This window comes from Vipera ursinii (genome assembly GCF_947247035.1).
Source record: "Vipera ursinii genome assembly, chromosome: 5".
NCBI lineage: Eukaryota > Metazoa > Chordata > Lepidosauria > Squamata > Viperidae > Vipera > Vipera ursinii.
Window position 1 is genome coordinate 70,854,760 of NC_139518.1, and position 13,347 is coordinate 70,868,106.

Below are 13,347 nucleotides of genomic sequence, written 5' to 3' on the forward strand. Positions count from 1 at the left end.
TTCTTCTACTGTTCTCCAAAGGGCCCAAGAATATGCAAGAACTAAGATGGCTGATAATATTCCACTCCCATCCTTGGTTGTGTGCCCGCCCACCCTGACAGGTCATTGGGTGGATGAAGTGGGCAAATTTTGTTCGAAAGAATTTTTGAATCCTTTGCACTATACTGGCCCTCCAACTGAAAGGGCAAGGTAAGTGATTTATTTAAAAATGTTACTTTTGGTGGTTTGAACCATTTCCTTTTCTTGGAATTATTTAAATTTTTAAAATGTTTTTGTAGATTGTATGGTTTTATGATGTGTATAAAAGCCTAATTCATTCATCTTTTGTCTCTTTCAGGTTACAACACCATGTAAAAAGACACAACCTAATTGTAGCTTCTTACGATGTTGTGAGAAATGACATTGATTTTTTCAGGTGAGACCTTTTTAAAAAAAAATTAGATGTTTCATATGCTTTAAAACAACTAGAACTAATTAATGGCATCTTCTTTCATAGAAATATTAAATTCAACTACTGTATTCTTGATGAAGGACATGTCATCAAAAATGGAAAAACGAAGCTATCAAAAGCTATAAAGCAGTTGACTGCCAATTACAGAATAATACTCTCTGGGACACCAATCCAGGTAATCCATGTCTAAATAGGCTCATTGTGATGGAGAAATAGAAGTTTTTCAGGTTCTAAAAGCCACTTCTTTAGTTCAGTCAAGTGTATGTATTGAGGAGCGAGATTACAATCACATAGTGCCTTGGTGGCGAACCAGGTGGCACGCAGAGCCCTCTCTGTGGGCACACCCCAGTCCTGGGCCTTCAGCTGGGTTTTATAAAACCTTTTCGCTTTAGGCCTCCACTGCCGTGTACAAAACAAAAAAAAGTATCAATCAAACAAATCAATTCCAACTTCTTGCAGGAATAAAAAAAGATCTCACAAAGTTGGAATTGATTGATTGAACTTTTTAGTCCCACCCAGTCTGCCATTACCACCGCAGCCACGCCCACCCAATGGGTCACACCCACCCAATGGGCCACACCCACCTGGCACCCGATGATACATAAGTGGGTTTTGGGTTGCAGTTTGGACACTGTCTCTAAAAGGTTCGCCATCACTGACATAGTATAAGCATCTCTCATCAGAAGATGCTGGATATCCACATTTTTGATTGCCAGCTTCTAAGCATGATGATTACTAAGTGGAGCTGTACACTGCATGTCAGCATGAATAAGATATCCTTCCTCAAGAGGTGGTAGAGCTGCTTGGGAAGTTTTTCCCAGCTTGGCATGCAGGTATGTGCACGAACAATCACTGGCCATCTCAGTGGGGGAAAAACTCACCCATACAGGCAGCAGGGCAAACCTTTGAAAATTGTGCTGATTTTTCCCAGAGATTGTAGTGGCCTTTAAATTGTTATGGAGGGATGCCTTACTTCTACTGATGCAGTGCCCCTTCGGATGCTTTGATTTTACAGTTTGAATTTACATGGACTAGATTTTTCATGCATGTTTCATGCCCAAGCAAAACATGCCAAAATAAATGGGAAAACTCTTTCTGGGATTGTGTAGGCCAGGAGTCTTCAAACTTGGCAACTTTAAGACTTGTGGACTTAAAGGGCTGGCTGAGGAATTCTAGGAGTTGAAGTCCACAAGTCTTAAAGTTGCCAAGTTTGAAGACCCCTGGTGCAGGCAGTCATGATGAATTTCTCCATTTTGCAATACATTCACTACAATTTTTACTGCAAGTAAAAAAAAAACTTTTTACATTTTTTTTCTACTTTATCTTTTTCTTTCAGAACAACGTCTTAGAATTGTGGTCACTATTTGATTTTCTTATGCCGGGATTTTTGGGTACTGAGCGCCAGTTTGCAGCTCGTTATGGCAAGCCCATATTAGCAAGTAGAGATGCTCGGAGCTCTAGTCGAGAACAGGAGGCAGGTAGGAAACTCCGCTTAATAAAATTCCTTTTTTTTTTTTGAGGGAGATCATGAATCCTGCTCTCGTTTAGTGGAGGAGTCTTAAGTGTTTCAATACAATTTTCTTATTGGCCTTTGTAGGTGTCCTTGCAATGGAAGCACTACACAGGCAAGTCCTGCCATTCTTATTACGAAGGATGAAAGAGGATGTGTTACAAGATCTTCCACCAAAAATTATTCAAGACTATTATTGTATTCTCAGCACCCTCCAGGCAAGTTAATTAATTTGAATCACATTGACATTAATTAACAAGGAAAAGAAGAAACACTTGGGGATTTGCTAAAATCCTTTGCTTTTTCTAAATGGATCTTTCATTACACCGTTGAAAGTGTGCTTGGAAGCCGTTGTAGGATTTACCTCTTAAGTAAAAACCTGCTATATTTATTTATGTAAAAAGGTAAATGTTTCCCTGACCAGTCATGTCCAACTCTAGGGGGAAATGCTCATCTCCGTTTGTTTTCGGAGGATCCAGTGTTGTCTAAAGATACTTTTCTGGTCTTGTGGCTGACATGACTATATGCCAAGACACATGGAACACAAAACTAATGTCTTAACTGCTAGGCCACTGCACCCCTATTTAGTGATACAGTTGCCTCGAAAAATAGATTGAATCCAGTATATTTTTCTTATAACTGGAGGAGGCCTTGATTTTTATCCCTTTTCCCTTCTTTTGTAGCTCCCATATCTCATTTAAGAGTTTGATTGGGAGAATGGAGAGAATGTGTCAAATAGAGATAGGTACCAGCAGAGAAGGTGATACATTTTGTGAATGTGGCTTCTCTACTGTTGGAAGATTGAAATGGTGATTCCCTGCATTGGCTTTTTACTTGAAAATATAGTAGTATTTTGATTGAAATGTGGTTTCACTATATGTGTTGACATAATGTTTGATTGCTGAACTAAGATTTGACATTTTGCTAATAGGAGGATAGTCTATGGAGATTCATAGTCATCCAGGTCATACTTGTCCCAGAGATGCTTTTTTTCATGAGGCAACTGGACTTCCTTGCTTTTCTTTGAAGACGTTTCGCTTCTCATCCAAGAAGCAAAACATCTTCAAAGAAAAACAAGAAAGTCCATTTGCCTCGTGAAAAAGCATCTTTGGGACAGTGGGAGGATACAGCCATTTTAGTTTTTTAAAAGAATCTTCCTTATAAAAAAAAATGGTCCGACAAAGCAGATCTTTCAAAGTGGCATTTGTAGGAAAGTAGAAATAATTTGACATTCCTTGCAGAGAAGAAAGCAGAGTATAAAGAGATTGTTAACCCGTAATATGCAAGTATTTCAAGGAGTAGAGTTTGCTGCAAGTATTAAAACACCAATTTGACCTTCATTTTGTACAGTAATGATGTTACCCCTTCCTTTTACCCAAGAGACCCCCCCTGTGAAGTAGGCTGGGCTGAGAGAGACTGACTGGCCGAAAGGCAGTGGGTGCTTCAGCTGATGCTTGAGGGAGAATGAGAACTCCAGGTCTCCTGCTTTTTTAGACCAGCAGTCCTTTAATCACTACACCAATCTGGCTCCAGTTACTGTATCTGTAAATAATATATTTGTTTATTTTCATAGATTCAACTTTATGAAGATTTTGCAAAGTCTCGTGCCAAATGTGATGTCGATGAAACAGTTTCAGCAGCTTCAGTCTCTGAAGAGACTGAAAAACCAAAGCTTAAAGCTACAGGACATGTATTTCAGGTTGGAAATGCATCCGTTTATTTTGCTCCCTAATTAGACGCAAAGCCCTGATCTTCAGCATGAGTGAAATTTCACCTCTCAGCAAAGACACGTTTTCTCTACATAGTGACCCAGTGCAGAGAAACGTAGCTTATCTGAGGGCCAAACTTTTGTATTGTTATTTATATATGCCCTGTGAACCGCCCTGAGTCCCTAGGGAGAAGGGCGGTATACAAATTAAATAAAACCTAAACCTAAACCTAAACCTAAATTTGCATCTTGGCCCTAACAGTGCAGATGGGAAGGCTTCGTAAGCTAAAAGTTCCTCAAAATTAGATTAAACCCTGTAAAATTAAATTTAACCCTATTTTACATTGCTAGTTAAACCAGATGAGATTAGCTGGCCGGTCTTAAACCCTCGTAAAGACAGGGAGCTGCCTATCCAGGCATGAGACCACACACTCCAGTAGATTGAGCAGGTCAGACCATTAAAAGATCCAATGGTCATGAGGCATCATAGAATGAGAAGAGCAAGACAAGGCCCAGAAGACATCCTGGCATCCACTGTGCATAAATCCCATCTCCAGTTGTCTTGACTATCTCGTCACTGGACGCAGATAGAAATTGGGAAGAGAGAGTGAGACTGACTGCACAACTCTCCCTCACTTTAATTCAAATTAATGTTAGTCTCAGCACCATTGATAATGTGAAGTATTCCCTTCGAGTTCTCCTTGAGCCACCAATGCCATTAAGGGGGACTAACATTTAGCTCAGAAACTGGAACATATCACGCCTTCTGGATGGAGGTGAGGTTTCCCCAGGGGTAGGCAACCTTGGCTTTTTTACGACTCATGGACTTCAACTCCCAGAATTCCTGAGCCAGCATGGCTGACTCAGGAATTTTGGGAGTTGAAGTCCACGAGTCGTAAAAGAGCCAAGGTTGCCTACCCCTGCCCTAGACTCTTGAGGATAGTCTGGTTCCATAAAGAAATGGAAATGAAAGAGGTAACTGAGTGTAACCTTCTAAAATTTAGAAAAGGCAGTAACAGATCTGAACTAAAACTTTGAGGTTTGATCATAAGTTAATCTAACTTCTCAGTTTCAGTATCATTGGGTACTGGTTTCGCAATTACTTCCGCGGCATGGGATTTCAGAGCCTGTGAGCAGAGGAGAGATATCCAGATCTGGATTTCAGAAGATGATTATCAAGATAAAGAGAGCTATTTTCAGGAGGCTGTTTCAGTCTGAATGGCAGATTGAACCAACCTCATGAAAATAGCTGGAAATCCTCCACATCTAATGAAAAAGGCTTAACAAGCATTAAAATGAATATAAAATTGAAGATTTAAAGATAAAATATTTTTAGAACTCTGAGGTTTCATAGCACCTATGAAAGGGAAAAAAAGCCTTTTGATAGAATAGTTCAAAAAGACAGTATTTAAACGAGAGTTTTGCACATGTGTATGTGTAAGTGTAAAATTCCTTAGAACTTCAGATTAATGCAGAATCAGAACCAACCAAATGTAGGAATAAACCTGTTTGAAAAGGAGTCTTAGCAAAGGTTTCCTACCAGATTGCTGAGCAACAGAATATCCCAAAATTATTTTCATTATTTATGAAAGCTGTAAACACATCTATATAGTAGTTTGTATCCTTAGAAAAAGAATAATATGGGATTGAGAAATATTTTTGATAAAAGTATAAGTGGTAAAAGAGCTACTGAAATTGTTAAGATTCTGGGCCAGCTAAGAACAAATTCAAACGCAGGATGGAAAGTAATTCCATGGGCAATAATTTACTACCTCTGATTTTAAAAAAAATCCCTCTCATTTAAAATTTCAACAGCCTTTTGCTTTTCTCAGTGTGAACACTAGTTAGTGATTAAAATTAACTGTGACTGGCAATTGGCAAACCACCCAGCTCTTTTACAAGGAGTTTCACATTTAATGGCTGCATACTGTGTTCTGCCATGTAGGAAGTAAATGTATCTTGAAAATCTTGTGCTTGTTTGATTTCTTCTTTTGTGGCTTGTTTCTAAAAGGCATTGCAGTATTTAAGGAAATTGTGCAACCACCCAGCGCTAGTTTTAACTGCTCATCACCCAGAACATAAGAGGATCACAGAGAAGCTTGCAGCAGAGAATTCTTCTCTTCGTGACATCCAGCATGCTCCTAAACTCTCTGCTTTAAAACAGGTGGACACATCCTCCATTGTGTATTTGATTTACCAGACAAGAACTTTTCAAAGAGACACTTTTTCTGCTAGTTTCTAGAACCTTCACCGTGTACTAATTGGTAGTTAAAAAGGAATATCTAGAAATGTTAGAAAGATGAAACCCTGGAGGAGGCAACATAAAGTATCTAAAGTGTTAGTGTAAATGTGTGTGTGTGTGTAACATTATGCATAACTAACAGAAAACTTTGTTGCCATCTTAAATTTAAGGGATTTTTTTTTTTTACCTGAGCCAAACTCCTTGTGCTCCCAATGGAATAAGAGTCTCATTCCAGTTTTGCCATAACTTGGTACGAAGTTTTCAGTTATTTAAAAATAGATCAGTTTCAGTTATTGGTGTTGACCAAATTTGAAGTGGTAATTTATTATTTGGTATAATTCTTAGCTAGTATCTTGTATGAAAAAAATTCCAAAATTTGAGCCTGCTATATAAGGTTCAATGCAGCTCTATTTTATAATTTGGTATAGTAGATGTCCCTTTTTATTTGTTCATTTAGTCCAGTATTATTATTCTCATTTAATTTTAGTTTTTTTATCCCACCTTTATTATTTTTATAAATAACTTAAGGCCACGAACATACTTGATACTCTTCCTTTCTCCTATTTTCTCTACAGCTACAACTCTGTGAGGTAGTAGGATGGGCTTAGAAGGACTGACTGGCCCAAGGTCACACAGCTGGTTTTCATTTTTAAGGCGAGACTGGAATTCACCGTCTCCTGATTTCTAGTTTGGTGCCTTAACAACCATTTAAAGTGTGTCTCTGGAACCTCACTGAAGCAGAGTTTTTTTTTTTTACAATCTCCTGGTCCTTAAATACCAAGAATGGCAAGGGAAAAAAAAAATCCTGTCATTGAGTTATTATGCCACAATCACAATGTAACTGTAATTGTACTGTAATAGTTCAGATCTTGGACTGAGACTAAATAGCAAAATGTATGACTTTGAGCCAGTCTCCCTGTAAGCCAAACCAACCTCAAAATGAGATAGAAATGCAATAAGCAGTATGTGAACGTTTCTTGTATGCTGTTGTGGAGAAAAGGCCTTGAGAAGCTGGCTGACTAATCATTTTTGTTCTTTAAGCTATTACTCGACTGTGGCTTAGGAAATGGTGGCTCTTCAGAGAGCGGCACCGAAACGATAGTTGCGCAACACCGAATTCTTATATTCTGTCAACTGAAGAGCATGCTGGACATAGTAGAACATGACCTTCTGAAGCCTCACTTGCCCTCTGTTACCTATCTGCGGTTAGATGGCAGCATACCAGCTGGTCAGAGACACTCAATCGTCTCACGGTAAAGCCAACATTGTTTGTTTAGTTCTACTGAAGTCGTGTTTTCCCAGCTCCCTTTTTGGCTGAAATAGATGTGATTTTGCTATTCACTGGGGTAGAACATTAAAAGTGTTCGCCTTACCTGACCCCTGTATATTATTTACCATTGTCCATCAGTATGTTCCATATGCACACTGCTATCTATTTGGGAAATCTTTCCTCCCCAATATCTAATATGAAGGTATGTATAAGTAGGACCATTCATGTGGAATGTGGATAAGACAAATCTATACTCAGTTCAAAACTTAAATCTCGGGAACACCCAGGTCTGTGATTTATTTGACTCCATATTTGAGGTGTAGAAGTATTTCTTTCCCAAAGGGGAAAAAATGCTACTCTAGGAAGAAAGAGCAACACATTCTTCGTTAAGAAAAAACAAATCCCCACCTCGTCAGAAGGAAATCTTGCTGTGATCCTCCCCAGGGTGAGAAAACAGCCAGCAATGATATCATTGAAGCCTGCTGCTTAGCTCTTTGTAGTAAACCCTCATCACAACCAAGACTTTCACAGTGCAATAGTTATATTTGAAAAATAAAAGCCCTTCCAATAGAGAGGGACAAGTTGAGGCAGAAAAAGGTCATGTCCTCATATTTTCCTGCTGAGAGAGCTGGGCTGAAATTTCATGAAGCTGGCATTTAACTAAAAGTGGAAAGGTTGCCTTTAACTGCCCATAGGATAGTGGCACGAGTCCTCGATGGCAACTTCCAAACAGCTGAAGGTGTTTTATATCATTGCTATTAATCTACAATGGATTTGAGATCTCCAATCTCAAATTATCTTGGTTTTGTAAAAATAGTTTGATAAAAAAAGATAATATTACTCAGCTTTGTTGGTGGTTCCTTTGGTCTTCTAGAGGAAATATAAACCCTTGAGTTATTGATTTAATATGGTCTGTGTTGGTTCCCCATATAACCTGCATACTTTTAATTCACCTATCATAGGGCAGAAATGTTTGGGGGTTTTTTTGAACAGCTATCAGTCAGAGAACAGAATTTGTAAGTGTTCCCTATCAAAGCTTCAAAAATCCTCTGTGGTGCCAGCTGAGTTTTTTAAAAGCCTAATTGCTACATTTGGGGGCAGAAGTGATTGCTGGGGAGGGAATGGTTAACCTTTCTTGATTCATCTGCCCAAAATTCTCTTAATCTTGGTCTTCTGGATATCTTCCATACATGAAAGTGTTCAGTTAATTCTTCACCTACTTCAGTAAACCATGGTTAATTTTTCATTTCATTAAAAAAGATGTACTACAAAAAAAACCCAAGTGATTCAATTCCATCTTTTGTATTTGTAGGATGGTATAATAACAGCAACTTACTAGAGCATCAGTATTCTAATTAGATGGACAACAACTTAAGCAGTAATCCAGCTACAGTAGAATGGAAGTAGAGAAGTGACATCTTCATTCCGTCTGCAATCATTGATGGGTGTATTTTAATTGACAGGTTTAACAATGATCCATCCATAGATGTGCTGTTGCTTACTACTCATGTGGGTGGACTGGGTCTTAATTTAACCGGAGCTGATACTGTCGTATTTGTTGAACATGATTGGAATCCAATGAAAGACCTCCAGGCAATGGACCGAGCACATCGTATTGGACAGGTAAAAAAGGTTAATCCAGATCATTTAAGATGAGTTAAATTAATCAAAAATTGCCTGATGTTTCTGAAACCAATACAATACATGGTGAATCACTCAGAACTTAGGGTTTGGGTTTTTTGTTTTATTTTTCTTCCTTTTGTTATTAAAATGCTATTTAATTTGATCTAGTATTTTACAACATTATGTTATAAAATATTAGATCAAACCAGAAAGACTTTAGAGCAAAGACAGGAACGATATTTTCTAAGATCTGCTCAAATGAAATGACGATTCTGAAAAACTATTTCATTTAAGCATGTTTTGGTTCTTACTGCTGTTACATTCAAGACTTATATGCATGTCATACGTGTATCACTTATTTAATTGTTCTTTGTTCCTCTAATTGGATGTCTTCTTTTGTTGTGTGATGTGTAATAGCTGGCATATGTATAAATTTCCATTAAATCCCCATAAATATTAACTATGTTGCAGAAACGTGTTGTTAACGTGTATCGCTTGATAACAAGGGGAACTTTGGAAGAAAAAATAATGGGTCTTCAAAAATTCAAAATGAATATTGCAAATACAGTGATCAGTCAAGAGAATACTAGTCTGCAGAGCATGGGAACAGATCAGCTTCTTGACCTCTTCACTCTGGATAAGGTAAAATATACTTTTGTGGGGTGATTCGGGACTGAATGCTCTTTCCTGTATAACCTCGGCAGGAAACTGTTGGGGAAGCTCATCTATCAGGACAGGCTCCCATACCATCAGTATGTAAATTATACCACACACAAAATCAAATCTGGGGTCATTCCCTTTAGTCTTGGCTGCACTTCCCCATTTGGGATGGCTGTGCAGTCTGGGAGTTGTCATTGCACAGTTCCCTCTTGTGTGCCAATTGCCTCATGCTTTGATTGGGTGGCTCACTCGTGGTCTAGTGACCTTTGGCTGAATTGTCACAATTCATTCTACAACTACCCTTGAAGACCATTTGGAAGTTGCAGCTGATCCTGAGTGTAGCATCATGGGTAGTGATGGGCAGCCTGAGTATAAGACACCCGTGTGTTCCAAACTGTAGATGCTGCCAATTAGCTTACATATGAAATTCGTGGTGCTGGGTGTGCTGCCTTCATGGCATAGGGCCAGGTTATGTGAGGGATTGCTTTTCCTCAATAGTTTCTGCCCATCCCAAGTTGCTGGGCAGAGTTGGTACTCTTGCAGCCCGATCAATTAAACAATAGTTCCTTCTCTGTTGTACTGCTTACCCCCTTGAAGATCCATTCCTCTCATCCTGTTGATGTTCCATATGTTTTTAAAAAACTGGCTGTTCTTCTAGAGCAGGGGTGTCAAACTGCCGGCCCGCAGGCCAGACACATCATCAGGAAACCACGCCCACTCCATTGCCAGCAATGGAGAAAAAGCTCCGATACGTCACGCGACGTCATGTGACATCGCGAGTTTGACTTGTCTGTTCTAGAGGTTGAATAGTTAGGATCAGTTATGTTTTTGAAAGATATATATAGTGTGCTCTGTCTGGACATACATAGTCTCTTCTGTTCTTTTTATTTTAAAGCGTAAGGTCCCCAGAGTCAACCTGGAGTTGACCGACCTTTAAACCTAATAATTCTAATGAAACGCATTTCATAATAGATCTAAGTACAATCAGCAAATAATAGCAAGAGATATTTCTGATAATATTTGCTTAATCATTTAAGTCATTCTCCATTGAAGAGTTGCTTATCACTAAGACATTTTGTCACGGAAATTGTGAAGGCTTTTTTCTTCCTATGTCTCATTAAATTTTAAATTATTAGTTTGTTGCTTAAGTAATGGTTTCCAGTGTTTTCATATTATTGTCACAGAGAATATATGCACAGATTTTACCGTGTTTCATTTTTCCCCCTCAACATTCTTCCTACAGGATGGAAAAACTGAAAAATCAGATGGTGCCGCTTCTCTTTCTGGGAAAACAACTATAAAGTCAGTCCTTGAAAATCTTGGAGAACTTTGGGATCAAGAACAGTATGATTCAGAATATAGCCTAGAAAGGTTTATGCACTCACTCAAATAACCATTTTTATGGTTTTTTGGTTTTTTCAGCTGATATTCAGCATATTTCAAAACATTTATAGTGGACTTCTAGCATCACCTGAAGAAAAAAAAGATGAAGACTGATGTTCTGCATAAAGCCAACATATTCTGTTGGGATAGTTAAGTCTTAAATACTTACATTGTTAAAAATCTAAATTGCAGTTTAGCTTTGAATTTCCAGAATAATTATAAATTCTTACAGTTTTGCATATGTTGCTAAGTTACACCTTCATTCAAAATAAGTTTGCCATTTCGCTTTTCCTGAACTTTACAAAATTTCTGCAGCTAGAGTATTTTATTACTTTAAACCTAGCTTATTTTAATGGTACACTGTAGGAATGTTTGGTTTACCTATTCAGAATAATTTGTTCACTTCAGGTTGTACATTGACATAATAACAGCAAAGCATACCATTCTGGAAAACACGGAAGAAATAAATGAGCTTTGCAAATGCTATACTTCCCATCTTTATATATTTAAGTATGTGGTGCTCTTCAGTCTTCTGACATTTTGAGAGCAGTTGACTTTTTAATAATATTACCGAAAATGGCTAACAGGCCATTTCTACATCCTGTTTAGAGGGTGCTATTTTTATGAGTGTTTGTGGGTGTATATAATGGCAAGAGGATAGTCAGCTCAGAGATCTAAAGTATGCAGTAGGTTTCGATGTTATATTTTTTTGTAAAAGAGCAAATATATAAATAAATCTTTTCCAGCAGTAGTTCTTATAAAATTAAGAATCCATGTTGGGAAAAATACCCAAATGCACTAGTGCACGATCCTCTTAAAAAGGTAATGTTTTATTTAGGGATGTAGCTTAAAAACACGTCTTAGAAATGCTTACCCTATGTCCGAGAGAATAAAATGTTGAACAGAAATCATGTAATACAAATTTAAAGAGGCTGTAATAAAAGAGAGTAAAAATAACAGTTGTACATTTTTTAAAAAAAACATTCTCGAAGTCAGTGGTGACATGTCTGTGCATAGATGTCTGTACCAAATACATATGCCGTTTTCTAAATATTTTAAGGCAAACCATATAAACTTTCATAAATAAGTATGTGTATAGATGTCATAGCTAAGGTTTGAGCATGTGTGCACTTCGGCATCAGAGCTTGAACAGCTGTGAGGCCTCTGTAATGTTTAAGTAATTGTTTTTAAACATTTCAAGAGGAAAAGCAACCTGTTGGCTTATGGAGCAATATTGTTTTTCAGCACTCAGATATGAACAATGAACCTGTGTCATATTTCAGCAGATATACAAACTGCCATACTGTAACATTAAACTAGCATTCCTTGAAGAAGAAAAAAAATAAAAAAGCCAAATTGGCATTAATTGATCCCTTATATGTTTTATGACATTTTTCTTCCTGCATCCTGGTTTATAAATGTTGTAAGTCCATGGAAGGAGAAAAACATATTGTCTCTGATTAATAAATCGCTTGTGTATTTAAAACAGTTATAGCTGATTGGTTGGAGAGTGCTGGCTCCTGCGTGAGGCAACATGCGCTGTGATTTGTTGCTGTGGGTATGGAGGGGGAGTTTCCCTTTCTCCCCCCCGCCTTTTTCTTTTGTGTGCCCTGTGTGCTCTGTGATTCACCTCATGATGTTCCTGCTGATGCGCCTGTTTGCCTGACTATTATAATGCTGTATTATAATACTTTGCTTACAGAAAAATTACATTACAGGAAACGCATGACAAGTTTTGCTTGACTTTGTATCCATGGTTTTAATCATGCTTTTACCAACTACCATTTCTTGTTATTGGAGGAACTGATCTTCCAGAAAAAGAGGGCTTCTTCCATCCTGCATTGCCATCCTTGGTGGGGGGTTGGCAAGTTATAACACAAACCTCCAGCTGACTCTTTCTATATTGCCTACCGTTGTTTGAAGTTGACCACCCACTGCAATATGTGGGTAATTTTCTAGTTCTTAGCCAGAGTGGCTGAAAGCTGTAGCCTCTTGTGCATGTATAATTAGTTCTGTTACTTATAGTTTTGCACCTCATATTCAAAATGGAATATGTTTCCCTATAAAAAGAGGTATTGTTATGTTGCATTATTCAATGGACAGAAATGTATAATTCTAAACAGTACATAGCCATTTGCAGTTACTCCCAATTAATAACTCAATACCATTAGCACCAGGGCTTTTTTTCCTCATAGAACGCTCAGAACGGAGTTCCGGCACCTTTTTTGGATGGAACCTTGTAGGGTAGGCAAGGCGGGTTGTATGACGTGTGAGTTCCGGCACATTTTTCTTTTACAAAAAAAGCACTGATTAGCACAGGTCACAATATACCTTAACTTTGAGATAGCATGAGATTTTGAACCTGGTGGACTTTATGTCCAGTGCCCATTCTGTTGTAGTTTTACATCACGACAGGAAACCTAATGGTCTCTTGGCCCTTTGAATTACATTAAATTTGAATTCCTTAACATTGGACATTTGGCTTACAACAATAGTGGGA

General features: G+C 38.0%; 1 protein-coding gene across 2 annotated transcripts in view; it reads left to right on the top strand.

Annotated features, from left to right (window-relative positions):
* Window positions 1-12,217, top strand: part of BTAF1 (B-TFIID TATA-box binding protein associated factor 1) — a 77,007-nt gene extending 64,790 nt beyond the window's left edge. For both annotated transcript variants that reach the window (XM_083363532.1, XM_083363533.1), the window contains exons 28-38: window positions 22-189; window positions 338-415; window positions 497-626; window positions 1,788-1,929; window positions 2,049-2,179; window positions 3,535-3,660; window positions 5,681-5,833; window positions 6,953-7,164; window positions 8,645-8,804; window positions 9,276-9,446; window positions 10,708-12,217. In XM_083363532.1, coding sequence (XP_083219658.1) covers window positions 22-189; window positions 338-415; window positions 497-626; window positions 1,788-1,929; window positions 2,049-2,179; window positions 3,535-3,660; window positions 5,681-5,833; window positions 6,953-7,164; window positions 8,645-8,804; window positions 9,276-9,446; window positions 10,708-10,857 — 1,621 coding nt within the window. In that variant the 3' untranslated portion in view covers window positions 10,858-12,217. The remainder of the gene's footprint in view (window positions 1-21; window positions 190-337; window positions 416-496; window positions 627-1,787; window positions 1,930-2,048; window positions 2,180-3,534; window positions 3,661-5,680; window positions 5,834-6,952; window positions 7,165-8,644; window positions 8,805-9,275; window positions 9,447-10,707) is intronic.
* The last annotated feature ends 1,130 nt before the right edge of the window (window positions 12,218-13,347 follow it).